The sequence below is a fragment of the Bombus vancouverensis genome, chromosome 12 (assembly GCF_051014615.1).
Source record: "Bombus vancouverensis nearcticus chromosome 12, iyBomVanc1_principal, whole genome shotgun sequence".
Taxonomy (NCBI): domain Eukaryota; kingdom Metazoa; phylum Arthropoda; class Insecta; order Hymenoptera; family Apidae; genus Bombus; species Bombus vancouverensis.
The window spans coordinates 4,412,973-4,433,390 of NC_134922.1; the positions used below are offsets into that span (position 1 = coordinate 4,412,973).

At 36.7% G+C, this 20,418-nt stretch overlaps 1 protein-coding gene across 7 annotated transcripts in view; it reads right to left on the reverse strand.

Moving 5' to 3' along the window:
* The window catches only part of LOC117160816 (uncharacterized), a 246,742-nt gene that overhangs the window by 9,819 nt on the left and 216,505 nt on the right, over positions 1-20,418 (reverse strand). For all 7 annotated transcript variants that reach the window (XM_033341844.2, XM_076623190.1, XM_076623192.1 and 4 more), the window contains one exon: positions 15,653-15,670. In XM_033341844.2, coding sequence (XP_033197735.1) covers positions 15,653-15,670 — 18 coding nt within the window. The remainder of the gene's footprint in view (positions 1-15,652; positions 15,671-20,418) is intronic.

A 20,418-nucleotide genomic window follows, 5' to 3' on the forward strand; every position in this document is an offset into this window, starting at 1 on the left:
CCCTGCTGCAATATCACGAGCCAAGGTCAGAAATATTCAATTACAACGGTTTATAGCTCATCTAAATCGTGCGTCCTTTCATTTTTACGAGGAGCACCGTGCACGAAAGGTTTGAGAACGGGTTTCCAGAAGAACGTACAAATTGTACATTTAATCAACTCATTTAGACGCAACAGCACGGCGGAACGTGTTTGCACGCGAGTTGCCTGGGTTTCCCTCTCTTGGACGCCGGTGTCGTTTCGATTAAAAGGCTCGAGCGAACGGCTCGCGTCGAATTTCTAATAAAACGCCGAGCGAACTTGTCTTCGAGACGCTAATTTGCCGAAATTCCATCTACTTCCAGGTTGCTCACAACCGTTGACTATATACACTCCGATAAACACATACACAACTACCGACACCTTCGATAACGATTCAAAACGCGTCCGTCTGCACGTCCACCTAACTGAATTTAATCGGATGTGTTTAGACTTTTGATAAAATCGATGCGACATTGTCGCCGTGCGACAAGCCACTTCAGAAACGGAGAACAGTGCTTGTACGGAGAGTTTTCGCCGCTTTGAGCCAAGTGGAAAGAGGTAGGGTGAGAGGGAAGGAGGGAAAGAAAAAGAGAGGGAGAAAGGGAGAAAGAGAAAAAGAAAGAAAGGAAGGAAGAAAGTCAGGGTGGAAACAAGAGGAGCAGAAAAGAGGAATCGCAACCCCTCGCCGTCGTATTTATCCGGCTATGTATTTCCTCTGTCTGTCCTTGCTGCTTTCGCCTCGCGAAACCTTCGTTGAAATAAAACTTCCTCTTCTTTTCTCCCTCCTTCTTTAGTCTTTTTCAACCTTGTCTAGTCTCTTCTCTCCTTCTGATTCTTTCCTATCTTTTTTTTCTAGTTTCACCTTCCTTTTTCTCGTTCCCTTAGTTCGTTTTCCTTTTTTTTTTGTTTCTTGAGAAACGGTTGCAGGGCTCCTTCTTTCCTGCTTAACGCGTCTTCGTCCCATCTGCTTGTTTACGTCTCGCCATTTTATTCCGTTTTGTCGTCGTACCAGAACGGAATTCGTTTTTGAAGACTAGAGAATCTTTTGATAACGTTTAGTTAGAACAATAAGATAATTTAATTGGCGAGAATTGTTTTCATTGTCACGCACTTCGGAAGTATGTTCTTCCCGTTATCTTGGTTTGAAATGCTGATTAAAAAACTTTCCGCTTAACTAATGACGTTATTATTAACTCCGGCATTCTTTTGTTTGCTACCCGCTTTTGTCGTTGTTCTTTGTTTGCCGCGAAGTTGCCAGCGTATAGTTTTCATTCCTTTCCTTTCCACAGCCTTTTGCTCTTTTCATTTATTTAACTTCATGTACAAGAGTTTGCAGATTTCCACGATTCTCTTTTCCCGTTCCTTTGTGCCGCTATAAATTTCTATTTCATCGGTCCGTGTACAACTGCCTAAAGCGTGGCCTACTGTTTCGTATAAAATATCACGTATTGAATTTATTTCCCACTCTTTTAATTTATAAAACAATATCGAGCTAGGAAACTGTAAAATACTTTTACGATAAATATTACATCAAATACCGTTCTTTCAATATTTATATCGTGCAATGAATAACAATTTCCATGCGACATTCCAAAAAGCCATACGTAATCATGAAACTAACAGTAATTTCCGTGCAACCAGTGACGATAGAAGATTGCGAAACCTGACAGACAGTTCCTTAAATTTCGTACCGAGACCGACCATCCGTTTACTCGATCCCCCTTATTACTCAAACTGTCCGCCATATTAAATCATCCCCCTGATTTCTCTGTTCCCATTTTCATACGTTTTACCGGTCATTATTTTTCGTTCTCCTCGCGTCATTTTCTTCCCTGACATACGTTCCTTTCTCCGTTAAAATCTTCTGTAGATCCGTGCCCAGTTCCCTTTTTCCTCCTCCATCGTGTTCCATCCCCCTTGGCAATAGCGTGACACAAGAGACATCCACGAATTCGTGCCTTCGTGGCGTTGTTAAAAGTTCTCCACGCCGACAGAGTTTCACTCTGTTTCACTTTGAAACTTTCGGATAATAAGCGCGAAACTGGCGCGAAAGAGAGGCGTAGAGAGAGAGAGAGGGAGAGAAGGAGGGAGAGAATGAGAGAGATAGACGAGAAGGACGTAGAGGAGTGAACGGCGGAGCGGAAGGGCTACGTTAAGGGCGGGCGTGCAACAGGGAGGCAGTATCATCTACACCGGCACTTCCTGTCGTCTCGACTATTTTAATTTTTTTTCAAGCCACCGTCCAATTATTGGCGACCGCAAAAGTCGTCCTTTGTCGAGTCGCGACCGCCTTTTGAAGTGGCCCCTTATTTCTTCCTTTCTCCTTCCTAATGTCTGCGACGACTGATAAGGAGAGGCGGAGGCGGAAGAGGATGGAACAACAGGCCGCTACTGTTTCGTTGCGCGTCGCATCCCTACGGAGAGGAGTAACGATCGTCCCTTAGTTTCGGAAGTTCGATGATTACGCGCCGTCTTCTCTAAATCCTTCGGCTGGTAGCGCGGTAATATAACCGGTAATAAACACATCCGTGACGGAACTTTACTCGGTACTTCCTCTGCCGCTTAAAGGTTGTCCACGAGTACTTTTAACTAACGAATCGAATTTTCGGCGTCGACGCAAGCCGTGATATGCCTCGATAAGAGAGACGAGAACGATGTCTACTTTTCAACGAAACGTTAGATACAAGCCGCAATCTGTTAAAATTTAGATAAGGTTATTACGGCTAAGTAATTCGATTAAGTACATCTTTCACGATCTTGACGCACGTTCCAAGATATAAGAATTTCAAAAGAATCTTTCTCGATTACATTTACCAGAGTTCATCATTTTACCGCGGAGGATGAGGTAAAAATCAACCGGAAAGTTGCACGTTATATTTTCGATCTAATTTCCAACAAGTCGTGTACCTTTCGGAATCGCGTTTAATTTAACAGAGAACGAACGATTCAATTTAAATCTTACCCGGGCATCGTCCTTTTACTGGGATCAGGAATCTTTTCCCATGGCGGATGAGGAAAAAAAACCGAAGCTTCGAGATAAACCTCTATTCGTTTAAATATAAGCCCAGCGCGAGACAGCCGTGGGACAAGGGGCGATGGAATAAATCGACAGATTTTCATCAAGAAGTAACCCTTAGACAGCAAGCTCCTCGTGCGGCCAAGGAGATTCGACCAACGAGGTCTGTGATTGGCATCCCTGACAATTATTTGTTTTCCACAAATCACCGGGGAACGTCGTTTTCCCTTCTCCGGGGCTTTTCACTCTTTTTGTTACTCTCGTTTCCTGCACTTTGAGGTGCGCATTTAGTTTCTTTGTGACATTTCCGCGACGTTGTGAAATAGAATTGCAGAAGCTTTCTAAAAATGTAGGATACGGTATCATCGTTTGAAATAAGACAAGAAGTTAACGAGCTAGATAAGATAAAAAGTTAATTTGAATCGAGTCCACTCGACTTAACTTGTACATCATACCCAAGATAAACTTGTGAATAATAGACAAGCTTTGAAACTTTTGAAATAGCGTAAAAACAGGTCGTTGTATAGAAATAAGGCTTCGTTTTATAAAAAAGATCTTACTAAACAGTTAAATTATCAAAATTTTTTTCACATAGCGATATCGTTATCGACGAGTTTACTAATGTGGACGTATACTAATTGATTGATGCACTAATCGATAGTACGAGGAAGGAATTCACATTAAAAAAAGATAAATGGAGGGTAAATCCGTGGATAGCAGTGGCGATTATTTCCTCTCGACGAATCACACGAAACATTACGAAGCCGTGTAAGCAAGGGGTTTCCGTCCCTCCTATTTTTTCCCTAGCCATATACTTTCAGGATCAGCAGGAACCTGGCTGCGACGTTTCGAGTTATATCGCCGCCAACAATGAGTCATTGTCAGAATTTCTGAAATAGAACGCAAGCCACCCCTGTCAACTTTATTTCGAGCAATTTGAGCAAGTTCCGCCGCCAGCTAGCAAAGATTAAAAAGGTTTGTTAAAAGGTGCCTTAATGGACGCTTTATGACCATTTAAGACTGGAATATATCGAACGTGGTAAAAGGACTCGTAGTTGAATGTAAATTCTTTTAAAAAACTTTCCTATTATATTCCGATGAAATTGAAAAAGAGAAAAGATCATTCATTGTTTCACGTCGATTCTTTTTTAACATAATTATTTTCACATAGAAAGATTAAACGATTTATAAACTAAGCTATTTAATTATACTTTATATGAGATATGATGGAAATTTAATTATCTCCACGTTTAAATTTATCTTTACGCTTATCCTTAAACAAAATTAAATTAAATTCTAGGACAAATATAACGTGAGTTATAAGAGCGTAAGTTATTTTATAAAATATTCGTAATTTCGTATTTTTAACAGGTTTTTTCAATTTCATATCAATTTTCAGGTATCCTTTATCGTAATATTATAAGCCTATTAGTGTTCCACCCGCGACGCTTAACCTGCACGTGTGACAGCTTGCTCGGCTGAATGAATTTTAATGAAATCCGGTATTAGAGGGTTTGGGTTAGTATTTATCCGACAAATTCAAGTTCCGTTCACGTTGTTCAATCTCTACACATACGTGTCCAGGCTCGGGTTGAACAAAGAATCGATTCCAGTCCATACTCACATTTTACTCAAATTACCAAATAAAATGTTTTACAAATAGAAAGTAGAATTTTAAAAATTATATGGAGTCCTAGGACCTTTTACTTTTCTTTCTCCGCTTTGTGATTATAAAGAAATTGGAATTTTTGCTTCTAAAAACAATATTTAAAACATTTTGTCGCAAAGGATTTTACGTCGTCAAGATAATATTAAAACACTTCTTTCTGACATCTAAAAATATAATAACTATGTATCATCAATGAAAAATATTTTTTCAGATAGCGAAAGTAAAAAATTTCGTGGAAGATTCATATGTATAATAATTTTATTTAAATTGAAAGTTTCGAGGCACACGTTTAAGTTTAATTTAATAGATTAAATGTTCATTAAAAACGAATTCGTTAATACAAATCTAAAGTCGATGAACTAAAACATACGAAAATTTCATTATTTATAATCCTCTTTTCGTGCAACTGCGTCAACTAGATCGCTTTATCGTTGTCCCAGGGACACAATCTTTTTGTTTTATTTTGCTTTCTTCCCGTACCATGACAGTAGAGAAACTGCTACAATGTGTATGCGACAAAACCTGCCGTCTATATATTTTACTATCACAAATATTACCACTTGGACGGTTCGTGGTCCAGAACGCACCCCCATGCCTATAAATAATATTTCTGTCGGAGCTTTCACCGGCGTTTTCCCGCAATTATTGCGTTTCTCATAACCGATGTCATAATTCTATCCGGTAACAGGGCCATTCGTAACTTCTGTCAGTCCAGTTCATTTTAATGTTTCCTTTTTTCACTTGTATACCCTATTTTTTGTTTTTTCCAGTCTTATGAGTCTCTATTAAAAATAAAACAAAAATAAGAAAGGAATTAAAAGGACAGAACCTTGATCTTATATCTCAAACGTTGGCTGAAAAATAATGTGTATGATTCAAAATTATACTTCCTTGAATTTCTTATGTTCATTACGTCGAAACACCTATTTATATTCATGGTCCTTTGTTTTCCTCTCCACTGTAAAAGATGGTCATAATTTTTACTTCACGAGAGTTTAAGGTGCACTGCAAGGGGCGTATTAGTTACGTGTATTAAAGCTGCTCTTTTAGCACCATTTTTTTTAATGCTACAACCTTTCAGAAGCAACAGAATTTGCATAACAAAGATGAACAAGTTGCTCGGAGTTACGGAAATTTCATTGTTCTGTTTGTCTGCAAGTAAATCGTATATTATCATCAAAAAGGACATTCGCTATAACTACGGCACGATAACAAAGACTATTTGAAGAGAATGTTTGTACTTACGAGTACACTTTTACATATATATACCTAATATAAATAGAATGTTATTTTGTCGCAATAATACATGATCCATTTAAAAAGATCTCTGTCTGATCGAGTTAAGAAGATAGAAGTACGATGACGTTATACCATTGATCCTTATTCCAATCGTAACCTACATACGTCAGTTCTAAATATCGAATGAGAAACCTTTGGTTAGTGAGAAGGATTATCTTTCGAAGTCCTCATAAAGATTTGATTTCGCTACCTGACATTCACGTGACAGTGGATCTAATAAAATTACTCAATCGATATCAGTAAACCTATAGCATGTTTCCTGTTTATACATTCTAATATGTAGAAATAAACATTCGAATAAATCATGCACGATAAAAGGAAAAATTTCTTTTCCTCTTCATGTGTTATTTTATAAAAAAACATTCTTATCACGGCGGCAGTTCATCTTGCATAATGTTCAAATTATCACAGTTTCATGAGTATTTATCGTAACGTTAGTGGTACATTAAATATGCATTTCCGCATATATATGCTAATTAGTAAAAAAAGAATAGAATAGAATTTTCGGGAATTTGCTAAGATTCCACGTGCTGGGCAAAGAATCAGGGGAAATTGCCGCGAGCATTATGTATGCTCTCTTTTCCCATCTCATTTCCTTTCACGAGGAAACTTTTCACCAGCGTATGATAGTTTTGGGCCTGCCTCGGATTTCTACGAGCAATTAAAGAGTGCTCAGGAAGTTTCACCGCGAAACGATGGAAGGAATTATCGTGGAATCTCGCAGCTACTCTTTCCCTCCTTTTTATATCTCGTTTTCAGAATCGAGATTTCTTATTTGATTACTTGAGTAGGATTGCTAGCAAATCCTTGGATTATCTGTCCACGTGTGCGGGCCGATCTTGCAGAATTTTTGTTAGAATTTTAGAAAAACTACAAAAGAAGCGAAAAGGAGAAGGATAAAGAATCAAACAATTAATAAAGTTATGTGTTAAATGTTATTAGAACGTAATATGTACTATGTTTGAATACCAACTTTACACGGAATTGAAATTTATTTCTTCAAGAGCGGAGATTTTCTTTGTTCGACGTCAACGAAAATCAAATTACGTGTCGCCTGCGAAAGGATTTTTATCCCTTAGCCTTCTTCTAGATCAAAGGATAAGTTACGAGTATCGTATAAATTGTAAATTCCATTCACCATTTCATCATATTATTGTGTTTTACTCAGGAAATTTTCGTCTCTTCTGGTATATATCATTCGGATAATATTGTTAAAATTACGCTTTCAAATAAACTAAACAAAATATATATTTTCTTTACACCAATGAAAGCAAAGATGATCCATTAGAAAGCTAGAAAGGATTTCTATCTCTTTGATTATTCTTAATCCTAATAAAATAATTCATAACAATTCTAGACATATACCTAATGAATGTTTTATACACACTAAATATATTATGACATTTCTGACGAGCCTCCTTCCTCTCACATCTCACTCGTATCTAAAAATACGCTATTATTTCTGAAACTGCAATGGGTAACTGCAGAAAGGTCAATCATTGACATTTTTCCTTTTATTTAAGCACACGCTATAAACGATACTGTATTACCAAACCGATCTTAAGTATTCACATATATTTACATAATATTGCATGATTGTAATTCAACTGTAGTTTATTCATCCTTAAATATTACTTTCTACAAATCGTCGTCCTAGTTCTTAACTGTTCTAACTCCATTTTTCAAAAAAATTTAATTAACCAATAACATATGTTTCATTGTTATGAAAAATACAAATTCATGTTTCTACTTAGAAAGTAACAAATATTCATTTCTTTAAGTCCTAACTACACACAACAACATTAAACTTCATGAACTTTAAACTCAGTTTTCTGAGTTTACAAATTAGTGGAGATAGAACATTTAGGAACTAGAGCGACGAAATATCTAATAAAATAAAACTTGCATCAAACGCAAAAATTAGTAACATATTTGCAATTCTACGGCATTATATAGTTCACAGAATTGTTAATTAACAAAAATTGCACAACTGTACGATAATTAGTATCGTGAATGCGCATCCTGTCAAAGGGTTGAAATTCCACGTCTAAAGGCTCGGCGCGACAAAGAAACCGAGTTGTCGTCGAAGAACGACGAGCTTTTTGTTAGGCGGCTTGTATGTATGTACGCTGGTCGCTACAAATTAGACGATAGGCGTGCAACGTAACACCAAGTAGTTTGAAACTGGCTGTTAAACCAATGCAAATTACTGCAAGACAATCCCCGGTGTTGCGGGTGGAGGCGAAAGAGGCGTGGACCAGGCGAGAGTTCGTCCTTTCTAATTACGTATCGCAACCCCCGAGAAAGAGGATGGAAAAGCTTAACCAACTTTTCACGAATTAGTACTGCCCTGACTGTGCCCTGCGAATTTCACGTTTCGTAACGGTGTTAATCTCTAACCAATTTCGTAATTTTCGCCTGTGTCCTTTCAATGAATGCTTCTAGATTTGCGGTTCTGTTGGCAAAAATTCATCGCCTCTTTAATCTTTTAAAGCACAAACCGCTCTGAAAATATTTTATTCGACAGATTTTGTGAAAAAGTGGTACAGGTTCATTTTCGTGGTACAGGCAACCACAGTTCTCTTAAGTCAAAGATTTTTGTCAGTTGTATCAATATTTTTTTAAACGTCTCATTTTGTTAAGGGGTGGTTAATGTTGAAATAAAGGATAGCTTGGTTAAAAAGGACGTAAGATGAGATATTAATTTACGGGAAAATCGTAAGGATCATCGATAACGTTAAACGTGGTAATTAAATATGACGGGGAATTTTGTTAACAACGTTTCATGTATGACCTGCAATTTTACTACAAATTGGATATAATGTAGGTGTAATACCCTGGTGTATACGCAAGAAAGGATATCGAGTTAATCAGGAATATTCATTCCTCCGGGTATCGTTTCACAGCTACGATTAACCTCTATTTCGTACTCGTGCAACACAGAGATTTATATCACAAGCTTATTGTCCGCAATTTCGCTCTTTACGGTGTACGATATCGTCAGTAATTTAATTATATAATTCATAATTATTGTCATAATGGACTTAAAAATCTCCACTAATAAAAACGAATCGATACGACGAGAATAAAATCGAGTTGATTATCCACGATGTAAAGATAATGGAAATAGATATAGAAACCCATATGATGGTCATAAGAAATTTATGGGCAGATTAAAACACAATTTTCACAATTTCTTTAAATGCCACGTTCGCACCTATGTATACTAATTTACATATACGTCCTCTGGAATGAGAAAGAAAACTAATTTTACCGGAACGCTAGGATCTGAATACTACTAGAATTTTAAGGAATTTTATTAGACGTATGCAAACTTAATTTCTGCAAATACGTTTCAACTATTTTCTAGTTAAACTTAACAGCTATTTTTGTTCCGCTACATAATAGAAAATCGTTATGTTATATAATTTACGAATGAACATGGATTTGTTAATAGAACCGTAATAAAATGAATGAAATAAAATCATACGTCGCATTATTCTTATTAAATACCTATCCATAAAGAGACATCAAAGTTACGCATATATGTTATGTTTTTAGCGAGATATGAGTATCTCGAATGATACTAGTTCTTCGAGATGGGACCCTTTTAAAAGGGTAAGTGGAAAAGGAGGAGATAAATCAGAGTACGAAACATGAAACGACATCAGAGCAAGTGTGCATCTAAGATCTCTATCGCGTATTAACGACGTTCAATTAAGTAAATGGCCCTCTTGTGAATTTTCTCTACCTCGAACCCGGAAGATTAATTACAAATTGAATTGGCTATAGGTATAACGGTGTAACGACTGGCTGCGTTAGGGTATGCACACATACGCCGAAGGGTGTCAGGTTAATTAGGGACATTCGTCCCTCAAGACATCGCTTTGTGACTAGAAGGCTTAACTGGACACGATGCATCGTGACACCTAACAGCACCCTGGCCTATAAGCTTGATCCCCATCGACATACATTAAGTGCACGGATTTCAGATGTCTATCTGACCTGTGTCAAATTAAGTGTTACCTGCCAGAAACGTCAAATTTAATCGATGCGAGAACGACACTGGTTTCCTGTATCAACCGTGACACGAAGGCAGCTATTAAAACATAATGCGGAATTCCTTCTTCTTATCCAATTATTCTATTATTTTTTTATTCCGTTCTAATTATTGCGTTCGATAGATCAAGGAAATGGTAAATGATATTTTTATAAATTTTATTTTATTTCTTTTAATTGCGATTTTTTCCTGTTAGTAGAAATTTCTATTTTTGGGTAATTGTAAGACAGAGGTATTCCATGGGAAAATTATTTTCTTTTCATCTGGAGTTAATGATCAGTAAGTTCACTTTGGCGTGAATTCAATCTGTTCAAAGGATTATAACAACCTCTTTTAAGATAAAGAATTCGACACAAAGCAATACAGAGGAGGTAAAGAATTTCGCAACCATAAACATCGCTTTATCTTCGCCTGCAATGGAATAACCAGAAAAATTCGACTAAAAGAAGGGCAAGGCGAAACGCACGGCGATAATTTCCCATTCGAATATTCAGCGCCATTCTCAGCACATAATTTCTCGATATAATAGTTTTCCGTAAAACGGCTTGAATCGCAAAGCAGAAACGTAGGCTCTTAATTCCATTATAAAACTACTACAGACCGGCGATATTTTAAAATGAGATCGAACATATCTGTAGTTAGCTTCCATAAACGGGTGATAAATAAAAATTATTTAATGGAATTGAATATATTGTTCAATTTTGCACAAATCAATATATATAATCCAAAAGATGTTCAGTTAATCAAGCAATGTGGTACAATCACTGAATAATAAATGCCTTTGATACAAATTAAACATGATATTAGGAGGATTAAAGGAAAATGATAAGTGTTATATGTATAGGGGGCGAATGAAAGCGTAGAGAGAGAAGGATGAACGAAGAAGGCTTGGAGGGTGAGAGGTAAACATAGGAAATAAGAGAAAAATGTATTTCTGGAAGTCCGTCCTAACAGACGACTATGTATAATAAATACAATAATAAATAAATTAATATGATAGTCCAATTAAAAATCAATAATAGTCTAGCCTGCAAATAGTAAAGATCTCGCTTTTTATAATGCTTTTGTTCTCACGTTAAGATGCTTTGGGTTTTAAGTTAATACGTCAATTAGTCCTTAAGACGTAGAAGTTTAAAGGATACGTATAAAAACATCTTAACGGTTACTAAACTTCTATCATTGTGTCCCATTCTTTTTCTAAATACGCTAATCAATAATTATACTAATTATTTATAGAAATTTATCGACGATCAATTTTATTATGCCTGTGTTAGTTTGTAAGAAGTTTTGCTGGCTGTTTAATGATATTAAAGAACTCTTCTACAGGCTTTTACTCGTATAATTCAACGATTGCAATTGGTTGCGAACTGCTAACAATAAATTGAACGTATGACTTTCATGAATATAACTTCAACAATATGCGTTTGCAAAGAACGAACTTTATCGTTGAAAAGAAACAACCTAGCTCGGTAGCTCGATTACATGGGAATGGTTTAATAAATAAAACAAGTCGCTTTGAATATTGGTTCGTCCTTTTTTTTATTCCTCCCTGTGCATGCAGGTACCGTTTTCCTTTTATAACGATCGACGAAAATAAAATGTGCACAAAATTTATACATACGGCTTTGAACTTTACGATCGGATCACGGTTCCTCTCAATCTGTAATCATTAAATTGGTCAGAAATTCCTACACTGTTTTTAATAGCGCTTTTAACGTTGCTTTCAGCCAGAACTTTTACCGCCGCGCAGATCCTCCATAGTAGTTTTAAACTGAAATGACCATTTTTGTACGCACTAATACATATGAAAAGGTCGGCTTTGTGAGTGGCGCACTTGTGAACGCTTAATTTTACCAAGTCGAAATACGGCAATTTCGCTCGGGATTTGAAAAGCATCGTGAGTTATACACCGAGCAAATTCGAATGCATTCGGCAATATTATTCGTTCAGTCGCTCATTTGATTTAAAACTGTTTCGATGAAAGGTAATGTCCTAATGAGCTCTTTTCCGAGAAAAATGATTCCAATTCTATGTATTTTTGCACATTTTTCGTCAATTTCGTCATCCATGGGTAAACTAAGACGTAACCAATAACAATTAGAAAATATCAATTAAAACCATGTAACTAGGATTGTAATCGTGAAACTTATGGAAGAAACTGGAACAACGGGAAGAGCAACTAAACACCCAAGTGATTTCCAAATACAATTTCCCGACCACGGATCGTAACGGTGGCAAGACGGAACCGAGAACAGGATCAAATTGATGACAAGCAAGAAAGTTAATCGAAAGCAGATTTTCAAGGTGTTCCTATCCCGATGAGCTGGTTTTACTCGTGTGTTATTCAGATGGGGAAACCCGTGGCAGTTCATATAAAACGCGCTGCAACGAGTTTCGCTGAAAAAGTTGTCCGGAAATTGGCCGCAGATACACGGTTGGCCAGGAAAAAACAGCCGGGTGCAAAAGTGAACTGGGAAAAATAGGTGGAGTGGGAGGACGAAACAAAATGCAACAACGAAAAGCAGGATCGAAAAAAAAGGCAGAAAGGAAAAATATCAAAAGCAATCAATTCCTTTTTAGTCGACGAACAATGTTGCCCGCGGCTTGTACTGCGTGTCGCTTGTGGCGATTCGGGATGCCTCGTGTGCGTTACACGGGTGTGTGTTTTCTATGGCGGCGCACGTTGCATATTTAAAGCAGGGCGCAAGGATGGAATATAAAGTCTGTCCGAAAACACCGCTCTCTCGACCATCCAAAAAGAAACGAGAGCTCGCGGGGCTCATACACCGTTGCGCCAGAAGAATTAATAAAGCAACGAAAAGCAACGTCACGTGGTTTATCGTTGTTGGTTTGGTTGAAAGAAAAGGGCGCCTGGACCGTGCACGTTTCTCTAGCCCACGGTTATAATTCCGTTCCACGCGGCTGCCCCGGCAACGGCCTCACCTGAGCTTATGATTTTTATTCGGGCCGGCGCGGCGCGTCGTATTCCGCTTTTGCACCCGTGCGCGGCCGTGTCGCTCTTTCTCCAGGCCGGTCACGAACTGTCTCTGAATCGTAACAATTAAAGCAAAAGGACCGGGGTGCCGGTTGCGCGGTCACCGCGCCCGTTTTCCAACCTCTCCCGTTCGACTCGCGACCTCTTTGCCCCTGCTCTCTCTCTCCTTCTCCTCCACCTTTTTTCTCTATCTGTCTCGATCTCTTTTTCCCCTCTATTCGACCGTGGTGAAAGAACGCGATGAATCGTGGCTGCGTTATTGGATGAAAATTACGCGTGAACGGAGCAGAATTATTCGTTTGTCTAGACTGGAAGCTTGCCATTGATTCTTTGTAAGATTAGAATAAAAGGAGTAAAGACAGAAGAATGAAACGAGAGAATAAAAAGAAGAAAGCTTGGAACAGATCCGAATGCATATAGAACTTACAAAGCATTTTATATAGGTATGGTCAAGCATATTTTAGGCAAAATAAGATTAAAGGGCGGTAAATATCTCTCGCTATCGTTTAATTAATTCTCCGCTTGCCATAAAAATTTTTTGTCCAACTATCTAACGATAAAATCGATACGGCCAGGAACCATGAGATTTATCGCGCGATAAATACTCTCCGATGTGTTTTCCTTCTTAACCTGCCTTAGCGCGAACGTCACAAGCGGATTCTAAATTACACAGAAATTCAATTGGACGCTAGGTTGCGAACAAATAGGACAAAAATGCTGTTTCAGCCGACTTCCTGCGTGTTGTTACTTGAAATATATACCAGAAGGGCATAGCAAGCACCGTGGTCGGACTCTAATAATTATTATCTACAGTCACGTGAGTATAATAACGTTAGCATGCACCGTGCTTTGATAATCGCACGTGCATTGCCTCTTTAACTTCTCTCCATTCAATCAAGCCCGGTCCTTGTTCGCTCCTTGAGCGACCGAGCAAGCGATTAATTGGAGAAATACCTCGACGGTGGAGAGGGAGAAAAAAAAAGAATGATTGCGTTTACTCAGCGAGTAATTAAGTGTTAATGTATTCTGTTGTCGACGGTGTTTGCTTGCCGCCTAATTAGTTCTGCACGCTTCGTTTGCCTCTATACAACAAGGTGGATTCGTGATTTGTTGCGAAGCTCGCTTTCGATATACGATAAGCATTAAAAATCCTGTAGCCAAAAAATTTCAGGTTTAACTGAAAGAATCCTTTACATTGAGTACTCTGACGCAACATCAGCGTCTTGATTTTGTGATATTTTATTTAACCGAGTTACGTTTCTCGTCTTGGCTTGAAAAACTGCGTTGGCTAGGCGAGACGTTTCGCGAATGGGGAAAATAGCTTTTACTCGCGCAGGAAGTATATACGTTTTAGGAAAGTCGCAGTATTTCGGCATTAGAAAGTAATGCTTCTTAGCATTTTTAAGAATTTTAGCAGAGGGTTTTAAATGGGTGGATAGACCGAAAAGTTCCTTTGACGACTATATACAAGATCTTATCACAGTTAAATTTTCTGCCGAGTTCATTCGAATGAGGTTTTCTTCCTCAACTATACGGTTAAACCCTTTGGTATTGTCCTTTTCTTGTTACAAGAGAGAAAAAATTATGAAGAAGGGAAATAAATAAAGAAGAAGGGAGAAGAAAACTAATGCGCATATGCGGGTTGAATTAAAACGGGGCAGGCATAGATATTTTAATTTATACCTATGAATAAAATTCTCTCGTCATTCGGGATTTCAAGGGTTAACGTCCTTCAAACTGGATTTTTCGCTGGCGATCGAATTAAATCGGTGTGCCAATTAATTTTGAAAGCATATTGATCACGGTACCCGTGATCTGTTACGCGAATCGTGGAAACAAATTCGTTTTCGCACAAAAATATTCGCTATGAATTAAAAGGTTGCGTTTTTTTTGCGTGGCAATTGTTAAAAGAAAGGAATAAAAATGAAAAAGAATAAATGAATTATAAAGAAACATTGATTATCACCTTCGAAAATTTGAAACGAAGTGACAGAACCGAATTCGAATTCTGGCGAGTTTAATCGATGCCAGGAGGTAATAAATGCATTCATGCATCAACGCGAAACGATACGCAAAAATAAATTAATAAACTTCAATATTGTTGCTGATATTCCTCCTGCGTATCGCGTATGCGAGGCAGAAGTAAAACATTCGGGAAACGGGCCGAGATAATAATTATGATTTACGGTCTGGTAGTTATAATTCCAGCATCGACGGCAAATTATATGCCTGCTTTTCAAAATTGCGCGTACACTCGGTGACGGAGCTCTTCATGTACGTGGGCAATGTTGTTCCTACACAAGAACATCAGCTTCGCTTAATCTTCCATCTATAGCCAGCACGATTAGCCGATGGAAAAGTCACTTGCAAATAAATCTAATTTATTTATGAGCAAGTATACTCGATTTGTTGAATACGTGTTTTTGGATTAGGTTTGATTAATAGCGATCCGTAAAGTCGTTCCTAGGTATTTCAATTAAACAACAGAAAGATTTCATTTTACATACCCGATTACCGCACACCACCGTATTTGTAAAACTATGCGAACAGTAATTCAGCGAAATTGTGCATCTCCAATGCAATTCGCACTCACCTATCATAGTAGTAGTCCCTGAAATCAAAAACATAATAAACGATTAGTTCAGAAATTTTTTCAAGAATTTTTAATGGAAGAAAATATATGTATACCATTTCTAAAGCTATAATAGATTTATATTATTTATCGTAATTTAAAATTTGTATATAGTTTGCTATAGTTTTACGATAGCAAATAAAAAAAAAAGAACCATTCTAAGGTTGTCCAAGTATCCATATTCGTTAACAACAAACGATACAAAATTCAGTGAAATCAATATCTATATTCGTTTGTTATATGTATAGTTCAAGCACAAAATAAACTTCAATCGACGGAAACATTTTTACACTTTCAAAAAGTACACCAATATCATGAACAAAGAGAAAAATGGGATCGTGTTTCGCCATACCGAAACAAGAAACCGATGGAATAACGATCAACGTTTGAAATGATGAAACATCAAACGAATTCGAACGAAATAATAAAGAAATGTTGTAAATCACTCGCAACAGATTATTTATAGGTTCATCAAACAGATAGATTCGTGTATGTCACGATTCTGAAGATCGTTACATTGCGATAACGCTTAATTTGCATTAACGATTGAATCGCGTAGTAAAGTCACAGTTCAATCACTGTTTAGTGTTTCCTGAATCCGTCGATGTGCGTTAGTGTTCACGTTCCAGTCACGTTTCTGTGTAGTGAATGACACTTCAACGGTGATCGAATCGTGACTAAACCGCTGCGCTGCTGCAAGTCAAATCGAATGTCACGCGACATTCATTTCTTTTCTGTACTTGAAATTCGGTACTTTAAATGCATTCTGCTTGTATCTTTTAAAGTATTACGCTACGAACTAGCGAAAGATTCCTTTCACCCAATTATTTCTTAAGACGTCGAAGATAATCAATTTCTGTTGCTCACAGATCACATACGTATACTGACATTTCATTCTTTGTTACTGCCTATACATTTTTATTGCGTATAGTTTTCTCAGTTTGTTCCTATTGTAGAGCGACAGTTTTAAAGAAAATAATGCAAAGACCGTTAAAATCAATAGAAAGAAGGAAAGAAGATTAAAGAGGAAGAAGAGATTTTAATCAAAAAAATATGAGAACTCAACGATAGATATAAAACATCTTTCATCACTAATGTTCTATCACAAGCTATTAAACGAACTGTAGCGTGCAACAGATGTTCTTAAATATCTAGTAAGTTCATTGAGATGGAAAAATCGGAGTTGACCCGTGTCGAATCGACTAAACGATAGATTCAATGATGCGAGTTCATTTCTGTGCTGCTAGGGATATTGATTTGTTTGAAATGGTTTTCGAGGAACTTGCTACGCTTTTACTAAATCGATCGCTTGCATCTTTTACACTAATAGGTGTTGCAGCTTTCATGTCTTTCCAAGAAACGTGTATAGTAGAAATAAAACTATATCTTTCTTCCTTTTTACAACATTCTATACCGAGACAACTGTAATTGTAATTTTCCAGTCGAACGAGTTTTTTTCTTTACGTAGCGAAAGAAGGAAATGCTTACGTGTTCTTAGAAAGCCACGAATAATTGCGTCTATTTATACAAAGCGTAACGTTTCATTCGTTTTGCGATACTTAAGGTTATCGGCCATTACGCGGGGATTACTGCGAATTACACAGTCCTATCCACAGGTGATAAAACTAGAGCGACGCGAAAGAAATGGTTAACGAAGAAAAAGGAATGGAGAAGAAAGGTAAACGGATTCAGTCACAACAAATCAAAAGTAACAGTAGTTTCCTCGTTGCTGTTTTAAGGAAATACGAATGTCGGTAGTAAAACTTTTAATAATGTTTATTAATTATCAGTATATATAAGAAGATAATAGAACTGTGTAGAAACATTGTTTCAGAAATTTCTGTCGAATTCTATTGATTATTATCGTCATAAATAATTTTGTAAAATAATTGGATGTATCGAGAGCGTGTAAAGGGAGCTGTCCTTGAAGTTAATTGAATAAAGAAACCACCTAATTATCGTTTTTCACCGTTTCAAAGGGTTTAATATGTGACAAGTTTACCGGTAAGTGGTATATTATTCACTTAACCGCGGACAGCGGTTCTTTGAGGATGGGTCAGCGATTTAAGAGAAAATTGCCAATTACTTTACTCCCTGTAAGTACTCGAGGCTGATACATTCTGGGCATCGAGGCGTTACTTACACCGATACTTTAAGAGACAAAGTAAGTAAGAAGGTGCAGACTGGACAAGCAGTTAAGGAATTACATGAGAAAAATAAACTTGATGTCGTTGAGCTTGAAATAAAATTACTAATTTTAAAAATTGAACTGAGGTCCGATTAATCAAGACACGTCACTTAACATTAAGGGAAAGAAATATTACAAAGCTTGATCGACGAAACGTATAAAGTTTCTTTGTTCATTCTACTTATTTCTGTAAAAGAGAAGAATTTGCTTCCTCCAGTTATTCTATTATACTATTATACTATATTATATTATATTATACTTATTATATTATACTATTTTATCGCTGGTAAACATGTTGCCGACAAACGCTTTTTCAGGTATTGACAGACACTTATCGAATTAATCGATATAGAAGGAAGAAAATTGCTGATAATGAAGAGGAGAAGGACGATAATCGAATTTGTGCAACGATCGACCGAACGAAAAGTGTTTCGGTCAATAAACGGTCCATTAGTTGCTGTTTAAATACACAATTTCTGCCCCTAAAGGAGAGAAAACGAAGAACGTTGACCATGAAATACCGACGAAAGGATCGACTTCAGAGAAAATTGCCAATTACTTTGATTGCTTTGCTGTGCCGGTAGTTTTGTTTGGCAATGCTGTAGGTAATTCTGTGTCTTCGTACATTAATGTAAAACGCTGAGAGACATCCTACAAGACTTTCAGCTTAAACAGAAGGAAAGTTCAAGCTAACGAATTGGCTCTTCGAGATTCACTGAATATTAAATGTGCAATTGATTAGTTTGATAAATCATTGGCTTATTTCCATAATGCCGAGAATCAAAATGAAAGTAATATTAATATTCTAGTGTCAATTAGCTGGTATAAAAGTAATTTTGCAGATAGAATAAAATTAGTTTAATTGACAGGTTTGCATTTAAATATCGTTCTTAATTAATTTGTAAAAATATTAGTAATCTAAAAATAAGAATTATAATCATTCAATCGCACAATATTCAATGAAATATGAAAGATATTCTTCTTTAAATATTATTTCCAACTTACTTCCGCGCAAGTTTTTTCCAACAGTTCATTATTTCTACAGAGTGTAGAAAGAAATATCGACCAGATTCAAAGAGCGCGCGTGAAAAAAGAAACGTCAGAAACTGGGAAACGATCGCGAATTCATGACCTAGAATGTCTGAATATTATTCTCTGGTCGAAAGCGTAACTACGACAGTTCTGGCCGTACAGCGATTGGACACGAATAGCAAATCGATTGACGATTACTGAAGCGCATAATTCGAAATACAGGGTTTACCAAAAGATCCGAACTTTATTCGACTATTACTTGATAAATTCAGGCGAAAATGTTGCGAAGGAAACTGCATCGGTTATGAACGAAAGGAAAAAGCAAAAAATATATATCTTTACAGAGCATCGTACAGAGTACTGAATTCACGTTTAAATAAATATTCAACTTACATTACATTTACATTTTTATATAACGATTTTATATTCCTGTTTTTAGTAAAAACATCTACGTATTTCGTACAATTTGTGAAACCCGAAAATGTAAAATACAATGGAACAAAATATATCTATCTATCTATTGTTTGCCATGTTTTAATTGTTTTCATCATCAAAGCGTGGGAGAAACACTGCGGGATTTAACTGAAAAAATGATGTTTCGATGAAGTTTGGAATGATAACCTTTTTAGTTTTAGCCATTCTAGTATATAATTGTTAACTGAATATTTCATATTTATTTTGTTTACTGCTGTTTCGATTCCTTCGTAATTATTTCGTAATTTTACGAGTGAATTTGTATCTATCTATTGATAAAATTGCACGATTTAATTAGAAAAACAGAATCTGAAAGATATGAATGCAAAAATCATTAAACAATTAAAAAATATGAACTGTTAATAGCCTGTCGGCGCCGGGGAAATATTCATATGTCTTAACGTTAGATTGAAAATTGGGAACAGATGCATTCAAAGCGCCACGAGAGGAAAAAAAGATAAAAAAGAGTGAAAGAGGGAGGAAACTGTCGATGTGCAGAACGGTTAGCGTGTATCGAAAAATGACGGTGTAATTATGGGGCCGATTGTTCCCGGCGAATTCTTTGTTATTCAAACTTTCGGTCTTTACTTTGTACAGTTTTTTAGATGAAAAAATATGGCCTGTCCACGATTTTTCATCATAGCTGTTTGAACGTGAAAACGAAGCAGGAGGAGAACATGGTGTATTTAATGGCGCAAATTTTGTTGCACTCTCTTTATGCGCGTGCTTTTTGCATATGGTATGAGTACCTTTTTTTTATATCTTTTTTATATGAGACCGTGAATAAAGGGTATTGTAATCTACATGACACGATTGTATCTTCTGTAGTTTCAAAATATTAAGAATCATTTTTTAACAGTCTTTTTCGATAATAATACAATATTGTTAAAGAGCCCTTTTAAGGAATAAAGGAATAAAATTTTTCAGTGAGAAAATTAACTGTACAGCCGATAATTAATAATCAAACATATTACTTGCGTCAATGAAAGCTTTGTCGGTTATAAATATTACAAACGTTCACGTCCTAGGGTTA